Here is a 22,832-nt window from a genome sequence, read left to right on the forward strand (position 1 = left end):
TTCTGTGGCTCTACAACCTATAGGTTTGTGTTCCTGTTTTATTGTAAACAACATTTCTCCTACTTCAAAATCAAATATTCTAATTTAAGGTCTTTTCTTTGCAGAAAATGAAGATGTTTTTCAGACCTCGAATAATGCATAGAAAACAAGTTCACGTTCAAGCAACAGATTACTCATGTTGTAACTCAGGAAGAGTTCAGGGATCAATATTTAGTGGAATAACCTGGTTTGTAATTACAGCTTTCATGCGTCTTGGCATGCTCTCCACCAGTCTGTCACACTGCTGTTGGGGGACATTAGGCCACTCTTGGAGCAGCTCGGCTTTGTTCGATGGCTTGTAAACATCCGTCTTCCTCTTGATCACATTCAGGAGGTTTTCAAGGGGGTTCAGATATGGATTGGACTAGCCATGACATGAAGAGAGAGATGCTGATTTAAGGAACATTTGGTGCCTTCATTTTTTCCAGAGATGTGTTAATAGTATTATTGTGCTGTAATGTTTATAACTTTGGATCCAACCATTTGTTCGCAAATTGTTCATACAACCTGATATTCCTGATGTACTTGTGGAGAACATTCACTGGGGAAATGGCTGATCAACTGTCAATCATTTTAGCATTTATCAGGTGAAGCTGGTAAAGAAACATAAAAAATAATAATAATAATAATAATGAATTAGAGCTGAAATCTGATTGGCTGTTAATGAGAACAACCACAAAGCCCAGTCCTGTCATACAGTTCCTAATTTGCATTTCACATGGGGGAAAAAAATCAGTCAGACCTCTGCACAGATTCACATTCACACATTTTGAAGGGCAGCTTGTCACTGTTTTTCCCATGTCCTCTAATCTCCCATCAGCACCACAGAGATGGAGCATGAGGTGGCCTGCCTGGACATCACACCTCTTGGGGAGGGAGGCGGTGAGTCACCACTCTGCGCTGTGGGACTCTGGACCGACATCTCAGCCCGTGTGCTCAAACTGCCCTGCTTCACAGCCCTGCACAAGGAAATGCTTGGCGGAGGTGAGAAACGAGAGCGCTGACTCGAAAAGGGAAAGCTTTTACTGGCTTGTGTGTGAGACGGAGAGAGTGGAGATGCAGATAATGTCAAGTCGGGTGAAGTCTTTTTTTCTATAGCCCAATAGCACATAAAAATGTCTTAATGGGATTCACAGATGCACAAAAGCAATGACTCCTAACCTAAGATAGTCTCTCACAGAAAGCAATTAAACACTACCCAGAAGAATCTTCACTCTTAAAGGCAAATTGTTTCTGTTATTCACTGTTAGCAAGCCTCAGCCTGAACGCAGGCCTGAAGTGGGCGTTCTGTGAAATCCTCACATGACCTTCACAAATGATACGTTGTTAGAAAGCACAAAGTGTCACTAACCTTTATTTTTTGAAAATAAAGTCAAAAGTTAGCTTTAAAAAGAAATACAGATCCATTAAATAACAAAGTCAGCCTTTGCATTTGTAGTATATAGTATTATTACAGACTGGGTGTCTGTGGTGACTTTCGCAGAAGAAATTACAAGCGGCGCCCAGTTAGTGACGTGTTTTCCATCAGCCAGCAGTGGTCGGTCTGCCAGAGAGGGTAGGCGGAGCTAAGCGGCTGCTTTTCCGGTCTCTGCAAGTGTTGCGAGTAAACAGTAATCTACTATGGCTGAACAAACAAAGAAAAGATGGATGACTACAGATACAACTTCAAAAATAAGTAAAAATCCAAAGAAAAAGAAACAAACTCGACGCTCACATGAAGGCAAACAGTCTAAAAAGGAAAGCGACCGTCAGTGAGGAAAATCAAGAGTTACAACCGGAGCCAACCATGGACGTCACACATTCAATACTGCCTGGATATCTGGGAAGTGTGCTCCGCAATTACCGTTTATCGCCATAGGTGTCGCCAAAGAGAACGAAACTGAGATCTTTGAGATTCCATCTTTAAATTAATGTTAAAGAAAGTAAAATAACCTGTGCACACCTGAATTGTGACAGGTGCGTCGGAGGGAGGTGCAGTCTTGAAACAATATGTGAAAAACTGTCGCACACTGTCTCGCTTGTTGCTGATGATATTTATTTCATATCATCGGCGTTTCGGTCGTTACCGACTGTCATCAGGTTCATCGAGAAAGTAAAAGAAAAAAGGCCATCCACATGTTGAGTCAAGGTTGTAAATGCACTAAATAAATCATGAAATTAGGTAGAAAATCAATTCTTACTTCACATGAACCTATAGTGTTCAAAGCCATTGCATTAGAGGAGGAATTTTGCAAAGCGGCAGCCTCTCTTTACATGGCTGAAGTTTGATGGCTTTTTACCTAAAAATAAAACGGAGCTATAACAGTTAGAAGAAATTGAAAATTTAGCAATGGGATAATATATTGGTCTAGTACAAATGTAGTAAATCCAGAGATACTGGAATGGTAAAACATGAAACTTGAGCTCGCAGACAGATAGCTTAACATAAAGACTGGAAATGGTGGGGGTGCGGCGGGAACAGCTAGCATGGATCTGTGAAACGGTAAAGAAAAACATCCTTTGGCATCTCTAAATCTCCTGAATCAATATGTGATCTGCACCTTTTTGGAGCCTCTGGCCAAGATAGAGTTCAGCACATAATCCCCTGTAAAACTGCGATGACAAATTCTCTTTTAGTTTTTATGTGTGGCTTAAAGAAAATGAGATTTAACGTGTCAGTCAGGGAGCGTTGGAGGTGATGATAGGTGGATTTAGCATATTTATCTATCTATTCATTTAGGAAGTCCAAGGAATGGGTCTATAATAGTGAAGTGGGAGCTGGAAATGATTATATCTCAGTTTCATTCATAGATGTAAATTTAGTCTCCCATTTAGTGCCTCATTTTTACCATGTTCGAGATGAGTACTTGAAGATTAACTATGCTGCCAACCCTGATGCATTTAGTGCGCCATTTAGGCTTTGAAAAGTGTTTAAACTGTGAATGTTAAAATATGCAAGAGAGGGCTTTTGACTACGTTTTGGTTAAACTTATCAAAAAGTCAGCAGCCACTTGAGACAAAGTTTCCGAACATGGTGAAGCGGCTCAGGCAGGACTCTTACTCTCCAATTAGACTGCTGCATCCATGTGGAATTTTTCCCACACTCCTTCTCACAGTGTCACAAAGTATAATCCAAGTGTGTTTGATTGACAGCTGCTCAAACTTTGCAAACTGTTCTCTCCCGCTCACTGGCCTAACAAGGACAGTGTGGCTGCATACTTATAAACAGGAAACCTTCAAATTAAAAGCTCTAATGCTGTCCTAATTGTGGATATTTTTAGCTCTTATTGGAAGCACTGCCACATTACTCTGTTGCATATTAGCTGTGTTATTTAATTAACTTGATTAAATATATTTTTTAATAGAGATGAACTTTTCCTGTTGTTTATCTGACTTGGACGTAGCCTTTATGTTTGTGTTTTTTCATTTGGCTTGCTGTCTTAAAATAGCTGGTGTACATGGAAACATTCAACCTCCCAAGTAGCCATATTTTTAACACTGCTGCTTTGTGGAGAGTCAGCCAGCAAGCATTTCATCAGAGCCAATGTTATTTTGATGTAATTGGCCTGCAGTCAGAGAAACCAGTGTTTGGGAAACGGAAAAGACGGAAGACTTTATATTTATCCTCCAGCATTTAAATGCTCTTCCAAAAGTTAGCAGCCAGTCTGGCCTATAACCCTTATTGATTTTTGTGACAGAGACATTTTCGCAGACATTTATCACTTTGGTGTTTATCCGTGAACCTGTGACTCCATAGTACAGGGAGAATAAATCATCTGACTGTGTGCATCCGCAGAGATCATCCCTCGCTCAATCCTAATGACCACCTTTGAAGGCAGCTACTACCTGCTGTGTGCGCTGGGAGACGGAGCCCTCTTCTACTTCGGCCTGGACCTGCAGTCCGGTAGGTCTTTCACACCACGATCACGACACCGCTTACATGAGAGCTTTTCCAACTTCTCAGACTGTTAAGGGCCCCCAGGCAAGGCCACAGGCAGCCGTCTGAGAACATTTTCATTTTTAAGAGAACTATTTCACGGAGAATTACATAACTGCCGGCTCTATATTTGGATGTAATGGTGGAGAAACTCTGCAGTCTGAAGGGACTAATGTGAGTTTGATTGAAGGGTTGCCGTTTGCCTACAAAGAGAGATTTCAGTGATGTAATCACACAATGTGAATTCATAGAATACCTGACAGAGTGCTGCCACAACTGACCAAAATACGAGTTTTGATTCACACACCTTTTTATATTGCTGTTTCATACATAAAGAATTAATCGTTTGGGAACCTGCAAATGTACTTGGATAGTAATGAGGATATCTTTATGTTAATGTTTTTCTTTTGGGTTATTTTTAATGGTTTTATACTTGCTATATGCAGCCACATGGGAGTGATTAACTTTGAACTAACTGAACATTTCCTAACTATAGAAACATTAGAGTCATGCTGCCAGTCAACGAGCAGCATGATTAAGTATGGCGCCAATTAAACCTGAAATAGAGTTTTTTCTTTGCCTCTTGGGAGCAGCAGAATTAAGTTCCACTCCACAATTGACTTATAACCAACAAGTCTATATGAAGAAATTGTAAGCAAACAGTGCTAACGTAATTATTCATTTGGAGTCATGCAAAGTGCAGACTTGAGTCCAGTACTCACTCTTTCTTTTTTAGCTCTATTTGAATCCTCACCAACTGAGGGAAATATCTGTTTCTGCAGCTCTTTAATGTGTTCAGCAGCTAGTCTCGATCTCTGTCAGCTGTTTGGTGCGAACCAGGTTGTCTACACTGTTTTTTTTCAGAGCGTTTTCTCTTAAGACAGCTGTCTGCTGCAGCTGAAACAATGCTGTGAGAGCAGTGAGCATGAACCAAGACAGTAAAGTTGCAGGCTGGACAGCTCAACAATGAGCTGAGTTCCACCATAAACTAAACTTTTCTAAAGCTGAAGGGAGCTGCAGGCTGGTGATTATTCTTTGCGGTTAGTGTTACTTGCAAGTGTTGCATTATTTAGAATTGCTGGTCAAACAGAGGCCGATATGTTCGATATAAGTTTTAGTCTGACGTAAATGGTAAATGGACTGTACTTATATAGCACTTTTCTAGTCTTCCAACCACTGAAAGTGCTTTTACACTACAGGTCACATTTACCTTTTCACACACTCATTCACACACGGATGGCAAAGGCCAACCTCCAATCAGTATCTTTGCCCGTTCATTCCCGATGGCTATGCCTTCGGGAGCAATTTGGGGTTCAGTGTCTCGCCCAAGGACACTTAGACGTGTGACTGTAGCAGTCAGGGATTGAACTTCCGAGTACGAGACAAACGACTCTACCACTGAGCCACAGCCGCCCTAAATATGGGTAAAGCTTTTTCATAACTTAAACTAGAATATAAAATAGCTCAAGAGTAACGTTTTTCACACATTCATGATTTGTGATAAGGGGTCAATTTCACCACCTGGTCAAGAAACCCAAGTAAGTTTATTTCAAGTAATAAAACTACAGAAAACATAGAGCTGTTTTTACAGGCTGTGCCGCACTCCTTGTGAAGAGCACTTTTATTTTGACACATAATTTCCTCTGAACATTTCCTTTAATTACTGCCATGTTTGATGGATGTCTGTTGGAACAAAAATCGACTTTAAGGTCTCTCTTTTCACTTTTAAATGGATGCCTGAAAAGGAAATAGATTATAAGGCAATTAGTGCTGCCAAAATTGGCCCAAAATTGGCCCAAAATGACGATAATGACGAATGATTATTCCTTCTAAAAACCTAATAGGGTCTCACTATTTGAATAAGTATTTTTGCGCAATAAGTCCACATTAGGGCATACCAGTACAACGAGAGACAAAGTTACTTGCAAAGACAAGGGTTACACAAGGGTTACAGTAGATCGGACATTCAGCACTCCGAGCGAGCTGTGCTGTGACAGGTATATTTATTTAAAGAGCTGGTATTATGCTCTTTTACATTTTAAGACATATATATAATTTTACAATGCTGGATGTCCAGACTAAACGTGGGCGAAGTTTCAAATCTGTAGGTAAAAGTATGTTGGAGTAATCCCCAGGCTTCTCAGCTCAGTCTGCAGGCTGCTGTGAACAGCCGATCAGAAGAAAGTGGGCTAGTAGGGGCGGGGTTTCTTAAAGGGACAGAGCTGACTGAGTCGCTTCAGGCGGAGGCTGGATGAGGGCCTGCACAGAGCACCGGTGTGAGAAAAGTTTTTCTAAGAGTTTTTTAAGTTATGCTGAACTATTCCACAGGTATCACAGAGTGAAATATGAAGCTTGAAATGAGCATAATACCCCCCCTTTAATGTATAAAGTGATGTTGTGTGCATTCAGATGCTGTAACCAAGAGAGTGCATGTGAGGGCATACGAAAAGATGAGGGAGCTCTTGAGACAGCCGCTGATTTTTGAGATAGAATATTAACTTTAATATCCGAATATCTGTTTTTTATTACAATTCTGTTTGAATTTAGAATATTCGTTGACAGCCCTAAAGGCAATATGTTCCAGTTACAGCTATTTTGATTTTAATTCTTTAGCATCTGTTTTATATTGAAGAAGAAGAATTGAAGTCGGATTTTCTCATCTTGGGTTTGTAATGTCTCTTATTGCCAAGTGGTAAAGTTAACTCATTAATATTTTCTAATTAAGACTAAAGACAAACTTTTTTTTGCCATTTAATTAGACGAAAAAGTTAAACGGCACTCGAGGAAACCCCCGCACAAACTGTGACCAGAAACCTGGATGTTATAATCATTTACACAGTGATATTAATATATTCAGGTAATTCTGTGTGCCTTGTAAACATCTTGTTCTGAATTTAATGAAAAACCAGAGAAAACCCACTACCAGGACATTAGTGTGCATATAAATGTACTCATTAATTCTGATTTAGTTTGAACACTTCAGGGTCATAAAATGTGGTCAGTGGTCAGACTGCACACAATACGAAGACACCAAAGTACACATGTTTCATAAAAGCTCTTAGTTGAATGCATATTAACAGAAGAACTTAAATAAATGTGACAAGAAATATAACAAAGGAAGATTTTTTATGAAAGGCTGAAGGGCTCCCTGAGTGGTTTTATGAGCATAAAATACGAGATGGATATTCTCCGCACAAGGACAAACTTTATTGGCAGAAGCCGCTCATCAAGTGGCTCTTTTGGCTCAAACAATGATCAGTACACCCACCTATAAAACCGCAGTTACATTTCTTTCTTGTATCCATTTTATTTCCTTCTCTAAGGCGCCCTGAGCGAGCGTAAGAAAGTCACCCTCGGCACCCAGCCCACCGTGCTGAGGACCTTCAGATCTCTGTCCACCTCCAACGTGTTTGCCTGCTCCGACCGACCCACCGTCATCTACTCCTCCAACCACAAGCTGGTCTTCTCCAACGTCAACCTCAAGGAGGTCAATTACATGTGCCCACTCAACTCTGAGGGCTATCCTGACAGGTGGGCTGCAGTACTCTTACTACTCACTTTCTCAGTGTGCAGCTTCATAAGAAACTGTTGTTCTTTTATCTTCCTTTGAAGAGTTCACAAACATGCAAGCTGCACTTTCCTTTGTTTTTATCATCAAGCAGACTGTCGGCTCAGATCTTCCTCTTACAGAAATGCATTCAATCAAACTTTCTTTTGATATGTATTTCTTCTTTTCTCCCCCGTGCTAATGCTCCATCTTGTTTGTCTTTTTTTACAGCCTGGCTCTGGCCAACAACAGCACCCTGACCATCGGCACCATCGACGAGATCCAGAAACTCCACATTCGCACTGTTCCCCTCTACGAGTCTCCCAGGTTAGTCTGCAAAGAATGAGTTAGAGTCGACCTTCAAATGAACATTTCCCACCGATCATCTGTACAAACATGCTGTATGCTCTTCATGTTTGCAGTGACTTTGCCTGTTTGCTCTGATTCGAGCTTCTTTCTCCTGTTTGTTTTGTCATACGACTGCAGAATAACTTCTTGTTCCCTCTTTTTGTGCTCAGACATTTAAGTGACAACTGCAGCTCAGCGTTGTTAAATAAGTTATTAAAGGGTTTGACTGTTGTGTTACCCAGCAGTCTCTCAGGGCACTTTCTTTTGTTCAGCTTAGCCCTGTTTGCACATTTCATGTTTACCAGCGTCTTCCCTCTGCTCTTCCTCGCCCCTCTCTCCCTCTGTCAACTCCCCACCAGGCGAATCTGTTACCAGGAGGTTTCCCAGTGTTTCGGGGTTCTGTCCAGCCGGGTGGAGATTCAGGACGTGAGCGGCACCACATCTGCCGTGCGCCCCAGTGCTAGCACGCAGGTACTGTAGCTCCGTGTTGTGTCGGGATAATAAACACCCAAGGGCTTGTTTGTTTTGCACTCTTATCTAACCAGGCATGCTGACTAAGAGCATTATTTATAACATTAACTGGGAACTTGTCAGGACAACACATGCCTTGTCCTGTTAGTCACTTAGTGTGTGTCCTAGAACTGTTTTTAAATCTTAACGCTGTTCGGTTCATTTACTTCTGTTGTCAGAATTTTAATCTCAGCATAATTATAGTTCTTACTGCCACAAAATAAGCTCCCCAAAAATACAGTCTCCTATAAGAAGTGTAATTATAATAAAAGCTTGATGTAGTTTTTGTGTTTCAGCTCTACTACAGCGATATGTAAACTAAAGAGCGCAGTGAATAAAGCCAGTAAGATATTTTTTAAGTGGTGCATCTACTCAAGCTAAATTTGGCTGCTGCAAGAGTTCAAATCAAGTTGAAATTTAATTAAACATAATCATCTTTTGTCTGATTCACTGTCAAGGAATTCTAACAATGGTTTCAGCTGCCAAGAAAAAAAATAGTAGCAGCAACATTTAAAAAGGATTGGTACTTGGAGAGCTAATCAAAAACTCCTTTCAGGCAGATTTACAGTGACAGCATGTGTTGTGTCCACTCAGCTTGGCTCTGCAGCTTCCCCCAAGGGGACAGGTGTGCACTTTATTTGTGATTGTATTTATTGCTGCAGCACACAACAAAGCAGAGCCAGAGCCTCTCACACGTGATGACCAGAAAGATGTTTACCTGATTTTAAATGCTGCACATCTGCTGCTGCAGATGGTGCCGACTGTGCTGTCGAACTCGCACAGAAATAGAGATTTGAATTGCGTTACAGTGTTTATTAGGTTTCTCTTTGCCTCTACCTCTCCTTCCTGTCCTCTCTGATAAATCGCCGTTGTTGCAGGCCCTCTCAAGCAGCGTGAGTTCCAGCAAGCTCTTCCCCAGCAGCACTTCTCCCCACGAGACCTCCTTCGGTGAAGAGGTGGAGGTTCACAGTCTGCTCGTTGTGGATCAGCACACCTTTGAAGGTGAGACAGCTGGATGAACATTTCTATTTGATCTCACAGAGCTGGTGCTTTCATACGGAGCCTCTGATGGTAAAATGTTGTTCACTCAGCTCAAAGAATAACCAGGTCAGTGCAGGAAAGTCTTTTCTCAGCCTGGTGCCAACACTCATTCATGAAGCCACTTTGTGCCCACATCTAAGCTGAGGAAAAGGTGCATAATCACTTCACCAATAAAGCTTGAATTTATCTGTTTTTATACTTAATAAGATGAGTTTTTGTTTTTATTATTCATGATCTAAAACTTAAGCAGGCTTTTAATGTAAAAAACGAACAGGTTAATCTTGTTGAGCTTCCTGCAGACCTCTCTATGGTGAAGCCCACTCAGTGTATACGTTTTTTCTCCACCCTGCTTTGCAATGCAGATTTTGCTGCGCCGAGCCTCCCTTTAAAAAATCCAAGAGTTACCACACCAGCATAAATTACAGTATGGTATATGTAAATGATATGTAGATAAGGGGCTGGTTCAGCACAGTGAGTCCACAGCTGGCTCCAATTTATCAACGTGCGATCAGATAACCGCTAATCAAGACGTCATGAGATTTCCATCAGTCAGACGTGGAGACATTCTTAGGCAGTGGATTAGTGTTGAGCTACCTGTCTTACACTGAACACATAGTTTATCGTTTCATGTTACTGCTCTGTAACCTTTCTTTAGAAGAATTGCAGGGGTCATATACGGAGTGTAATCAGTTATTCGGTTACTGCTGCATCACAGGAATCTGCAGTTATTTTTAGCTGCTCTATAATCACCTTTGGCTCTGTCAAATAGATTTTAATGGATGCCTAATTTTCTGCATGTCTCGAGGTAATGGAAAATTAGATTAATTGCTGTACCTTTTGCCAAATACCTTTTGCTACTAATGTATATCAGTAAGCTCCAGTGTGCTGCCAACTAAGCCTGAATGCCTGGATGAAAAAGTGAGCAAAAGGAAGGATAAAAATCAAACAAACGGAAAGTGAGGGAAGTTAATAATTAAAGAAAATTACTGTGTGCAGATCTAATTAGGCAAAGTACAGTGTTTGAAAACACCTGTTCACGCACCATGGATAATTCAAGTATATTACATGATCCTTGTAGAGTGACTAATAATAAGTTATTATGCAAAAGAAACAAAGGCATATGTCATATGATTACCCAAAGTGTCCAGTGTGCATCTCATCACAGTTTACAAACAGACTTCCTGCCCTGCCAGATTTTGTGTGCTTGTTCGCTGAAAAATAAGACTCCAATTGAAATAAACCAGAATTAGATGTTATCACTAAAATAGCGTTTATTATTTTTAGTTTAAGCCTTGTTCTCTTTTCAACAGTGACCTCATGTAGGGTCAATCACTGAGCAAATCTTTCTGATCATCTTATTGATCCTGTTTTTTTACCAGCAGCAGCAGAGCACAGCATAAAAGAGGACATGAGCTCTGATTCCCTGATATAAAACATGAAGGAGCTCCATGCTGATATCAAAGGATCTTAACTTCCTCAGAGAAAAACAGCCTTGACTGAGTGAATAAAAAAACTCGATCTGTCTCTATCTGCTGGTCCTTAATTATCACTGGAATCATCTCCTTCTTCTTCTTCCTTCTGAAATCAATATTAGCTCTTGTCTTCCAAACATTCAACTTTTTAGAAATTGCATCCAACAAGCTGAAATAATTCGACCTCTCCTTTGTGAGACAGCTCATTTGCTCGGTTAAGCAGACCAACTAGGGCAGCTTCATCCAAAAACAATAGGATTTTTAGACACCCGGCTGTGGCCTTGTTCACGTATACACGCTGAAACCCTGAACTTCTCTCAACATTACCCCCAGGAGCTGCATGTGAGAACGCAAATGTCAGAATGCGTTGAACCGGACATTGCATAGGCTTCACCCTGCTTGGTCACTGGTACAAAGCCTTTGAAATATCACATTGAGCTGATGTGTGAACAGGAGGCAGGACATTGTCAAGAGCATTCACAGCAAGCGAGTGGACGTGTTGCTGACCGTGATGATGTAGCACGAACTGTAGCGGCTTCACACTCCATGCGTGCCTGTTTATTTCTTTCATTCATTTGTTGCTGTTGCAGAAATGTCCAAATACGTGTTGTAATGATATCAATGCAAAAATATTCATCATTACTTACAAGTCCTCCTCCTGCACACTCTACCTCTTGCCTCCACCAAACTCGAGTATTTCCAGAATGCGTCTGGCATGCATAATTTACCGCTGCCGTCGTCTGCAGCTCACGTGATAAATAGGCTTATGCATACAGTCAGCTGTTAAGAGTATGAATAAAACCACGCTCTCTCCTGTGGGGCTCCTGCTTAAGGTGAGATAATGTCAGACTGTTTGTTATCAAGCCTGACAAACCGGGGTTGAGGTGACATAATCTAAGAGCCGAGCAATTGTTGTATCGTGCAGTTTAAGATTCTGTTCCTCCGTTCTAACAGAGTCAGAAGGACAGTCGTAGAAAAAGAGCAGATAAATGTGAATGTTATTATAAGAGAGATGGATTGTGCTGCTCCCACTCTCAGCCTCCTGAGGTGTGTGTTTTGTATTCCCATCAGTTCTCCATGCCCATCAGTTCCTCCCCAGTGAATACGCCCTCAGCATGGTGTCATGTCGTCTGGGAAAAGACCCGTCAGTGTATTTTATTGTCGGCACAGCCATGGTGTACCCAGAGGAGGCTGAGCCCAAGCAGGGACGCATCATCGTCTTCCACTACACTGACGGTCAGTCACCGGGCTTCTGTTTCTCTCTTCACAAACACAAAGTCAAGTGAACTTTTATGTTTTGTTTCTCAACCTTATCCCGTTAGTCTTCTCCTCCAGCTCATTCCTCTCTCTTTCCTTCACCCCGTTGAATTTTCTCCTCTCCTCCCCGTTGTCCTGTTTGTCCTACCGAGCTCTTGTTTCCCTCCTCACTTAATCATTTTCTTATCTCTCCTTATCAGACCTTCCTCCTCTCACTACTACTGATTCCCTCATTTTCTTTCATACTCTGTCCCTCTCAAGGTGCACGCCTCGCCTTTCATTTATCCTCCTTTAGCTTCTCATTGTCCCCTCGACCTTTTTCCTGAAGCGTCACCTGCTCTTTTTTTTTACCCCTTCCTGAATCCCTCTCACAGTTGTAGAGCTGTACTTCATGCTCTGCCTCACTGAGATCTTGTAGGTGCTAGTTAAAGTTGACATTGAGTGTGTAACACTTAAATTGTTAACTGAGCTGACAGACTGACAGGCCTGCTGCTCTTTACCTGCAGGTAAGCTGCAGACCGTGGCTGAGAAGGAGGTGAAAGGAGCTGTCTATTCGATGGTGGAGTTCAATGGCAAACTGCTGGCCAGCATCAATAGCACGGTAAGTGGTGCTAGAGTTTTCAGCAAGACGTAGAAAGCACCCGACTTGAAGACGCAGTTGTACAATATCTGTAAAAATTTTTGAAGAGAAACGAGTAATTTGATGGTTGAGGTTGTCCTCAGGTTCACTTTAAAATAAATTGATCTGTCGGATGATATTTTTCTACACTCCGTGTCAGAAAGTCCTCAGACGTGTTTGTGCACTTAAAAGCTTCAGTCTCAGCGCCTGTGAAATTTTGACCACCTGCTCTTTACAAGTGCACCTCCTGTCAGGATGTTCAGAGATGTGTCAGTTCAAAATGGTTTCGTTTTCAATGGAGGTTGGCACAAATAACCGACCAGACTCTACAGATACTGAAATCCAGTTTTTTCTACAGGGAGGCTTAATTCCTTGTTTCAGCCTAAGATGAAGACATGAACTGCGAACAAAATACATTATTGCTTCATTGAATTGCTAGGGCTGTGAACGTTTCGATTACTTAAGTACTGTTTGTACCTTAGTTTGAAGAGTATGAGCATGTTTTTATTCTACAAAGTCCTTTATTTCTACTATTAACAAATCAAGCTAAAAGAATCCACTGTAAGAAGAGCAACAATGGCATCAGATAATAGTGTTTACCTTCAGCTGTTTTTATTAGAGCCAGAGTTTATGGTCAAAGTGCAGCTGCAGAGGTTGCTGTCTGCACACAATGCATCCTGGTACATGGTAGGGATGGGTCATGATTTCCAAATATTTGAATAGTCATTCCTTTATAGGTTGTGATGCGACTTATTTTTTTTAGACGGTGGCTGTAGCCCTAACTGCTAACCGCCATTAAATAACAAAAGAAGAAGAAAGCGTTAGTACCAGGTGCCGGTAAAGCGGGTGTGGCGCTTTGGAAATTTGGAACCAGAGAAAAATGCAGAGACCTCGGCAGCTATCAAAGAGTTCTGTGTGGGACTCCTTCAAAAAAGTAAACGAAAATGAAGTGCAAAGTTTGAAAGGTAAAACTAACACATCATAACACTACAACAACAATGCACAGTCATTTTAAAGCGGAATGATTCCTAAACAGAATTTGGTCGCTAAATAATGGTTGAATAGTTCCCACTGAATATTGAGTAGTTTTTTTGCTTGAAATGCCAATGACTCGATTTAAGATTCAAGACGGTTATTGTCACTCCGGTTATACAAGTGAAACTGTGTGAAATTCTTATGCTGGGAGGCTCCAGTTACAGGGATAATATTAGATATAAAATAAAATATATAAGCAAAAATGATGCAGTAATAAGACAAAATAAAAAGTAAAGATAGTTACTTATAGAACTACTATAGATAGAAATGTGTATATTTTTCTAAATATATGTAATTCGGGCCAAAATATACACATTTAAAAAAACAAAAACATTTAAGGCAGATGCAGAAATATACATTCACTGGTATATTGCACGAGTACATGGAGGCACTGTGAACAGGAGAGCTTTGTCTGTAAATGTAGCATGAACTGATAGTGAAGTTTGGGGATTCAATATGAGCTACAGAAGTCACAGTTAGGTAAAGGTTCCTTTTAAACAAGTTCAGATGACACAATTTTCACCAGAACCGAGACTGAGACTGAGAGAGAGAATTAGTGTTTTGTTATTTTCAGAAAACAGTGAAGTTGTCTTGAGCCTCAAATGTTTTCTTCTCACCAGCGAGTCAACCTCTGGATGACTTTCCACTCTTTGATCTCTTAAGCAGCATGCGATTTGTTCAGGAAGGAAAGTGCCTCCTCAGTCATTTCAAATATCTACATCTAAATAGATTTATCCCACATGGATTGCTCTGTGAAATCACTTGACATACAGTGTGTAAGAATCAGCTTCCCCCCCCCGACTGTCCTGTAATGCCACGCTCATCCACACCGAGCTATAGATAGATTAAAAGGATTAAAAGCTTGAAAAGGCGGCTTTATCAGAAGATATCGAGAATCAAATAGTCACGGTTTGCAGATTTCTGGAACTAATCTCACTGTACGGTGACTCACATCCCACTACTGCCTTCTTGTAACATCTTCTTACTTCAGATGGACATTTAAGAAATCATTTCACTCTAAATTTTCTGTATAATCTAAATTGGTACTAGTGAGTTTTTCTGGGTTAAATCACATAAAATATTAACATTTCTAACTTTTGTGTGTCAAACAGTCATTAAGGACTAATCCACCATAGTAGTGATATCAGTACAATTTCCCCCTCTGACATCAGCCTCAGTAGAACATAATACAACATGCTCTAGACCTGACATTATTTTCTTGTGAGGCTTTTTCAAGGATTTCATGAAGTGGACAAAGTACGATGCATACATTGTTCTTGACTGAAAATGGTTAAATCTCCATCACTGCCACTTGCAAAAACTTTACAGAAACCCTTAATCTGAAGATCTGTGAATTGGGTTTTTTTCTGAAAATCAAGGAAAGTGCCAGAAGTTTTATGAAGATGTTATTTCTAACAGAGGTCGCTGGAAAGTCTGACTGCACCGTTTTTATCTAGACCTGATTTCTATTGTTTTCAATGCCTGTTTGGCTGTGCCTGAGCAGCTGTGGCTCAGTGGTAGAGTCGGTCGTCTTTCAATCGGAAGGTCGGAGGTTTGATCCCCAGCTCCCTTAGGCTACATGTCGAAGTGTCCTTGGGCAAGACACTGAACTCCAAATTGCTCCCGGTGCAACAGGTATAAATGTGATAACTGATTGTTGGGCACTTTTACCAAGGTGACACGTCAAACTTGTGTCACATTATGATAAACTCAATTTTTCTATTTTATACAAACTAAATGTAGTTGTTAAGGGCCTGTGTCCACTAACGGCACGTTTTGCACTGGAAGCGCCCACAGCCAGCGCTTCTCACCTGCGCTTATTAATTAATTAATTAATGTAACCTAGGCCTAATGCTACCGTTATAGTGTTAACTAACATTATAGTATTAATGCAGATGTAGTGGGGTATGTCAGTGAGTCGTTGCTACGGAGATGGTCAGATGTCAAGGGATTCTTTTGGCAGTTGCATCTAGTCTCGTTGCCTATCATTAATCTGAACTGGCCTTAAGATAAGCTTAGCAGAAAAACTTGGAACTGAAAACAGCTAGCCTGGCTCCGTCCGAAGTTCAATAAAACAAAACAAAGAGCAAATACTGAAATACAACAATGATATTTCCCCAAAGACCTATTTTTATTTCTTCCTTTTTATAAACAATACACGTTTTGAAATAAGTTTGACGACAAAAAGGGATTTTTTTATTGTGATTTCAATCTGCACAAAATCAATAAGAACACATTTTCTCTTCTTTTCAGACAGTGAGGATAAGATTTCCTGCTGGGCAACCAATACAATACAATTAAGGGGCGCTGGTTTAGCTCAGTCGGTAGATCAGGCTTCCCATATAGAGATGCAAAGCCGTTGACTCATTCCCTTCACGCTTTTGTGCAATCATCCCCATTCTCTCCTCCCTGTATTTCCTGTCTGTCTTCACTGTCTTATCAAAGAGGGGCAAAAGGTCAAAACAATAATCTAAACTTGAGAAATATTGAAGACGCAGGTTTGTTTTGTGCTGCAGAAAACACCAAGTTGCTTCACATAAAAGGATTAAAATTAATAAGCAAAGTTAAAGAGAATATTAGAACAAAGAAAAGATGGAAACTGAAGTAAACAGAACAACAGTGTTTGAAAATAAAAACACTTGAGGGGAAAAGGAGGTGAGAAATATCAAAGCATAAAAATGTGAAGGCCTGATTAAGAAGAGCTAAATATGAAAGCCTCATCACATTACGTAAAACGCCACATTAAAATGATGGCGCTTTTGATTTCCCCAAAAAGTACCAACTGACTTTTTCATTCTAAGATCAAGTTCAGACTTAAAAGCACATTTGTCAGCTCCATCACTTCAACACTGCTGAGCTCTGAACTCTGGCATCGCCCGAATGTTTGATCTCGTGGTGCCTTGTCGGAGTTGCTCTCGACATCTCTCTCACATCAATCGGTTGGTTAATAGATTCTGGGATCAAACCATCGCCTCTCCATCAATGACTCTGCACAAAACCATTTTTAAGAATTGTTCGAGGGTGCTGACAGTATGAAGCGGTGAGCGTAATAAGCCGTTAACTCTTGGTGTAATGTGGCAGCTGAGAGCTCAGACAGTCAATCAGCACTTTAACCTCACTCAGGCTCGTCCTATCCAGAGTGATGGCAACGCAGTGCCCGAGTGTCAGCCAGTTCATCAAACACTGCTGGGGCTAATTGCTCATCGGATTCCTTCTGGCAAATTGCACGACAACAAATGATTGCTCACCTCTGCTGTTTGTTTCAGGTCCGTCTGTACGAGTGGACGGCTGAGAAAGAGCTGAGGACCGAGTGCAACCACTACAACAATATTATGGCTCTGTACCTGAAGACCAAAGGAGACTTCATCCTGGTGGGGGACCTCATGAGGTCCGTCCTGCTGCTGGCGTACAAACCCATGGAGGGCAACTTTGAAGAGGTGAGACGTGAAGAAGAGTTTAAGAACTCAAAAGGGCAAAAAGTGGGGATTAAAAGAGGCTGCTCTGTACCAAAAATACACAAATCAGGGTTTTCACTTTGCGGCTGGCTGGCGCCTTTATTTTTTACACACTGAGATAAGATCGCACATCAAACAAATATGTGGTTGGTGTCTGTTTATCCACACTTAATATCTCTTTGGTGTGTAAATGTTTTTCTCCCTCTCCAGCGAGCATTGTGGCAGACATATACCTCCCAGCCGTTTGAGGAGCGGAGTGTTCAAATTGATTTGTGGTGGAAAGATGAAGAGATTTGAGGACGAGTCACGCACACTGTTGAGCACATGCTGCGGTGCTGTGCTCAGTGTGATAAGTGTGGGAGAAAAAGGATGTTCTGAATTTATTCACAAACAAAACACAACTCAAAACGCCACCAAATCTGAGATTGAAAGCAGGATATTTGTAACTATTAAAAATGTTCCCATATACTTAATCTCTATTTACAGATTCTACACAGAAATGTACAATCTGTAGGCAGGGACATGGATTGTAGGGGTGGCAAATGTTCTGGTTTCTGCTTGTTGTACGCTTGTCGTCCGAGTAATATTGCCCAATCGCGTATCAGCAGGCTGCGGCGTATGCAGGAAAACAGTCCGTGTGGAGATCATAAACAGGCGGAGCGTAATGTGCCGTAATGACATCTCGGCTCCCATCAGCAGCTATCTGACGATGATTTAGCTTCTTATTAATCTCTATAAACAGACATCTGCATGCAATCTGCTCTGGATCTAAAATTCAACTTGAGACAAAATCCTTGACGCTGTGTCACGAAAGCCGTTCAGAGTTCAAATTTCCCGACTTCCTGAATGCATCAGAAATGATCGATCTGACCTCTTCTCCTCTTGAGGTTAGACCTGACAAAGCTTCATTTTTACTTTTTCTAATCTGCATCGTGATGTTGAAATTTCAGCAAACTTAAAGGTATAATCTTCAATATCTCAGTTTTGTTCTCTTTGGCTGCACCGATGGTGATAAACAGTAATTGCAGGAGCACACTTCCCAGATATCCAGACAGTGTTGCATGTGTGACGTCCACGGTTGGCTCCGGTTGTAACTCTTGATTTTCCTCGCTGACGGTCGCTTTCCTTTTTAGACTGTTTGCTTCATCTGAGCGTCCAATTTGTTTCTTTGGATTTTCACTTATTTTTGAATCTGTAGTCATCTATCTTTTCTTTGTTTGTTCAGCCGTAGCAGATTACTGTTTACTCGCAACACTTGCAGAGACAGGAAAAGCAGCCGCTCAGCTCTGCCTACCCTCTCTGGCAGACCAACCACTGCTGGCTGATGGAAAACGCGTCACTAAGCTTATTGTCTCCTTGCTCAAGCTTTCTACTTAGACAGAAATAAGACGGGTATCCATCTCAAAGCCAAAAAAAAGTAGCACGGTGTAAATGTCCAGGACAAAATACAGCAACAATGGACCACACACTGAAATGATCAAGCTGCAAAGTTATTAGCAATGCACCTTTTTGATCTGTAACATCTTTGTCAGGAAAACATCCACGAGACAGGTGGAGCTTTCATTTGTTCTCTCTGCACACAGCCTGTTTTGTGTTTACATGGATGTTTCCCTGATGTAGAACTTGCAGGTCAAAATGTTAATGTTAATAAAAACAGACAGACAGCTTCTCCTTTTCCTCTGGGAGGCATCGAGCTTCTCATGTATCTCTCAGTCCAACAAAGGTTTCCCCCAAAAGAAGCCAACTCCTTTAACTGGCACATTCTGAATGTGGTTCTTGTGTCTGCCTTACACTTTATTCTCTAATAGTCCTGAAATGATGCCGGCAATGAGCTGCAGCAGCACATAAAAGCGTACTCTCTGCCTTTCAAACGTTATAACGATACAGTGTGGTGTTTATTTTCCTTCATAAACAGAGCAGATGGTCTGTGGATGCAGATCTTATGTGTGTGTTAGCGTCATTAAGGATTTTAAAAAGTCTTTTGCCCTTGTATTTGCACTGAAATTTGTCGACTGCGTTTGCATTTCAGCACTTGTTTGACCCCAGTGCTGCACTTGCTCATGGATAATACAGTATTTACTTGGAGACAGCCCTCAGGTGCTGCTTGATTCAGCACATCTCATATTTTTCTCGGTCAGATCGCACGTGACTTCAATCCCAACTGGATGAGCGCTGTGGAAATCCTGGACGACGACAACTTCCTGGGGGCAGAGAACGCCTTCAATCTGTTTGTCTGCCAGAAGGACAGGTGAGGGAGACATAAAATCCTATTGTGTGTAAATGCAGCGCTGCAGTGAGACTTTCTCCTATTGGATTTATAGTCCCCTCAGCCTCTTCGCTGTAGCACAAATGTCAAAAAGTTTCTGAATCATCTCATATTATCCTCTCAAATCACCGTTATGTCATTTCACCGAGTCTCATGATACTTTTTACAGCAGCATTATTGATACAAATGTGGCTTAACAGCATTGTCCTTGCATCTGTTGTGGAAATTATGAGTCATCTCGCCGCCGAGCTTTTAGCCGCCCGGCTGCTTCTCCCACTTTAGTCTTTTTCTATTAGCCAAGTGTTGATCTCATGGAAAAGGAAGAAAGATGCGGTCTGAAAGCGAGTGTGTTACATTAACGCCACTGCTTATTATCCCCCTAATACATCAGGTCGGACCACTCAATGCTTTTGACCTTTATTTTTGTATCGCATCTCTCTTCCTGTTGCACTCTCCTTTTTTCCTCACACTTTTTTCCATTACCTCTCTATTACTCTCTGACCTTTTCCAGCGCTTCTGATATCTCTGCCCCTCTTGTTTGTCTTTTGCTGAATCGATCACTCTTGCCCCTGAATGCTTCTAACTTTGCCTTTGGCATCTGTTTCTTCTTGTTTTCACACTTTGATTTGATTTCTCATCTTTCTATTTGCTCTTGTCTCAACCCCTCTTCATCCCTCCTGATCCATCCCCCAATGTTTTTAATCTCTCTGTCTCCCCTTTTTCTATTTCTCTCCCGTCGCCCCGTCCTACGGGCAGTGCGGCCACCACAGACGAGGAGCGGCAGCACCTGCAGGAGGTGGGGGTCTTCCACCTCGGGGAGTTTGTGAACGTCTTCTGCCACGGCTCGCTGGTGCTGCAGAATCTGGGAGAGAGCTCCACGCCCACCCAGGGCTCCGTGCTCTTCGGCACCGTTAACGGCATGATTGGTAGGCGCACGGACAATTTAACACTCACTCAAGCATTAACACACACACACACACACAAATATTGCTGTAGGTAAAGCCTCTGCTGTGTTACATATCAAACGTTCAAGAACCACAAAAAACAGATCACTTGAAGTTCAAAATAACTGTTAAAGGAATATTTAAACATTGTGGGACATCTACATCTATTCTTTTTGTTGTGGAGAGTTAGATGACAAGACCATTACTTACTTACCTACTGACTCTTTCATGTCTGTAGGTTAAAGACCCCCCTCTAGTGAAAATCAAGTGTTTAACCTTGTAAACATCTCCATGTGGTGTTTTTCATGTGCTACAAGACATATCAGGGACAGCAGACAACGCTGTGCATATCATTATGTACAACCTATGGCAACCACTTCGGCGAGCCAGCTCTAACCGTCATCGTATTTTTGCAAACTCACCACTGACTACTAACGTTAACGTTACCACTACTGATTACTATATTTCAAGCTAGCTAAGTGTCAACAAGTTGCCACTAAACGATGGCAGAGACGTGTTTTGTTTTCATAGTGCAGCCTTTGCAGATCCATGAATGTTTAATGAGGGAGAAGGAGGAGATGCCTTGGGAGGATTTTGAGGAGACTGTAACCTCTCTCAATTAAATACTTGAAACACAAAATCAAACATCACCTTCCAACACCTTTTTAACATTGTGTCATTTGTTAGAGTTGCTTTAATGTTACCTTGTTGTGCCCTCTTCCTCCGCAAGAGTTTAATGGCGACAACTTGGAGATTTGGCACCATTTCAGTGCACTAACTTCTGCACCAAAACTGTGCATAACAGTAGTGAATGGAAATCCATTTTGCTTTTTTCTTCTATTATCTGTAAATTCAGTTAAAGACCCCCTCCAGTGAAAATCAAGTTTTTAACCTTGCAAACATCTCCATGTGGTGTTTTTCAAGTGCTACAAGACATTCAGTTTCAACAAGTTGCCACTAAACGATGGCAGAGACGTGTTTTGTTGTCAGCTGTAATTTTACAAAAGCAGAAACGTAGTACATGGTGGGCGGGGAGGATGATCAGGAATGTTTAATGAGGGAGAAGGAGGAGATGCCTTGGGAGGATTTTTACAAGGTACTTAAACGTATTTTGCAGAAAAAAAACACATCAGACACAATTTAATATTTCAAGTAGAGCATTTTATATGTCTGAAAACATGACTGGAGGTAGTCTTTGAATATTCTCTGAGGTTACAGCCAGCTGTCGGTTAACTTAGCTTAGCGCAAACACAAGAAACAGGTAAAACAGTTAGCCTGGCTGTGTCCACATATATAAAAGAAGCCACCTCCTATCACCTCTAAAGCTCTCTACATAAAATGTTGTACTGTGTTTGTTTATTTTGTTCACCAATCTGAAGTGTAAAAGAGAAAATTTAGGGTTTTATGGGAATGTTACATTCTGGACATTTGCCTGGCTCCTTTGAGAGGGGCTGCTTGTCGCCTGTGAAATGCCCAGGGCAAAGAAATAGTACAGCGCATAACCCCGTCAGCTTTTTATGGGCTAAACAAACTAAATGTAAAGTTAAACTGTCAGCAATGGAGGTGCTGATATCCAGATTTTTGTCAGGATAGCTCTCCCCTGTTTCCAAAGTTTTAGATCTAGTTCTCCAAAAATCACAAAACAACAACATATTTTCTCTCTTATCTCTACTTGTGTCTAGCCATAAAGACAGCTGTTGATTTAGTATCTGAGGTTTTGCAATATCCACTGGTCAGACTTGTGCCTCCAGCCTGATTCAATGGAGATGAACAGGCTTCAGTTTGTGGAGCTCACTGCGGTGAAAGATTACATTATATAAACTCTACAGCTGCATTCCTTTTCGTGTACACCGTCTCTGTTGTTTAGGATAATCTTCACTCCTGTCTGTGAATAGTTTTGGTTGACTTCTGGTTGAATGTAGCTCATTATTAGAATGGTAAGCCCACTGAAAGGTTGCCGGTGACTTAACGTTGTTTTTATACATGATAATATAAGCATCTGAAAAAGAGCTGACGTTTACAAAAGGTTTTGACCTTTTTTCAAGTTTTTTGAAGAAAATGAGCTCATTAAGTTTAAATCCACCAAGTGACAAATCCATAAACAGTCTTTGTTTTGAGACTGCACCCCCGCACGGAGGCAGTTCTCATGTCTAGTGTTTCCAATGACCAGCTGACTGCAGTTAGGAGACCTCAGACCAATTAGGGTGTACACAAACTTTTGTCAGAGCCATTTATTCAGAGCTAATGTTTCCATTCGAAAAGAGGAGAAGAAAAGAAGAGAAATCATAGTTTTACACCTCATTACTCTGATTTAAACCAGTATCTTTCAGCCTGGCAGTAATGATGGCAGAAATGAAAAGTAAGGAGCGCACATCATTTGGAC

At 41.2% G+C, this 22,832-nt stretch overlaps 1 protein-coding gene across 1 annotated transcript in view; it reads left to right on the forward strand.

Moving 5' to 3' along the window:
* Window positions 1-22,832, forward strand: part of ddb1 (damage-specific DNA binding protein 1) — a 58,347-nt gene that overhangs the window by 25,883 nt on the left and 9,632 nt on the right. The window contains exons 14-24 of the mRNA XM_069661701.1: window positions 860-1,023; window positions 3,815-3,922; window positions 7,279-7,486; window positions 7,734-7,829; window positions 8,210-8,321; window positions 9,239-9,362; window positions 11,945-12,109; window positions 12,637-12,731; window positions 17,051-17,221; window positions 19,378-19,487; window positions 20,262-20,431. Coding sequence (XP_069517802.1) covers window positions 860-1,023; window positions 3,815-3,922; window positions 7,279-7,486; window positions 7,734-7,829; window positions 8,210-8,321; window positions 9,239-9,362; window positions 11,945-12,109; window positions 12,637-12,731; window positions 17,051-17,221; window positions 19,378-19,487; window positions 20,262-20,431 — 1,523 coding nt within the window. The remainder of the gene's footprint in view (window positions 1-859; window positions 1,024-3,814; window positions 3,923-7,278; window positions 7,487-7,733; window positions 7,830-8,209; window positions 8,322-9,238; window positions 9,363-11,944; window positions 12,110-12,636; window positions 12,732-17,050; window positions 17,222-19,377; window positions 19,488-20,261; window positions 20,432-22,832) is intronic.

The sequence above is a fragment of the Semicossyphus pulcher genome, unplaced genomic scaffold (assembly GCF_022749685.1).
Source record: "Semicossyphus pulcher isolate SPU_LCO1_2020_fin unplaced genomic scaffold, fSemPul1.0.p SCAF_1, whole genome shotgun sequence".
Taxonomy (NCBI): domain Eukaryota; kingdom Metazoa; phylum Chordata; class Actinopteri; order Labriformes; family Labridae; genus Semicossyphus; species Semicossyphus pulcher.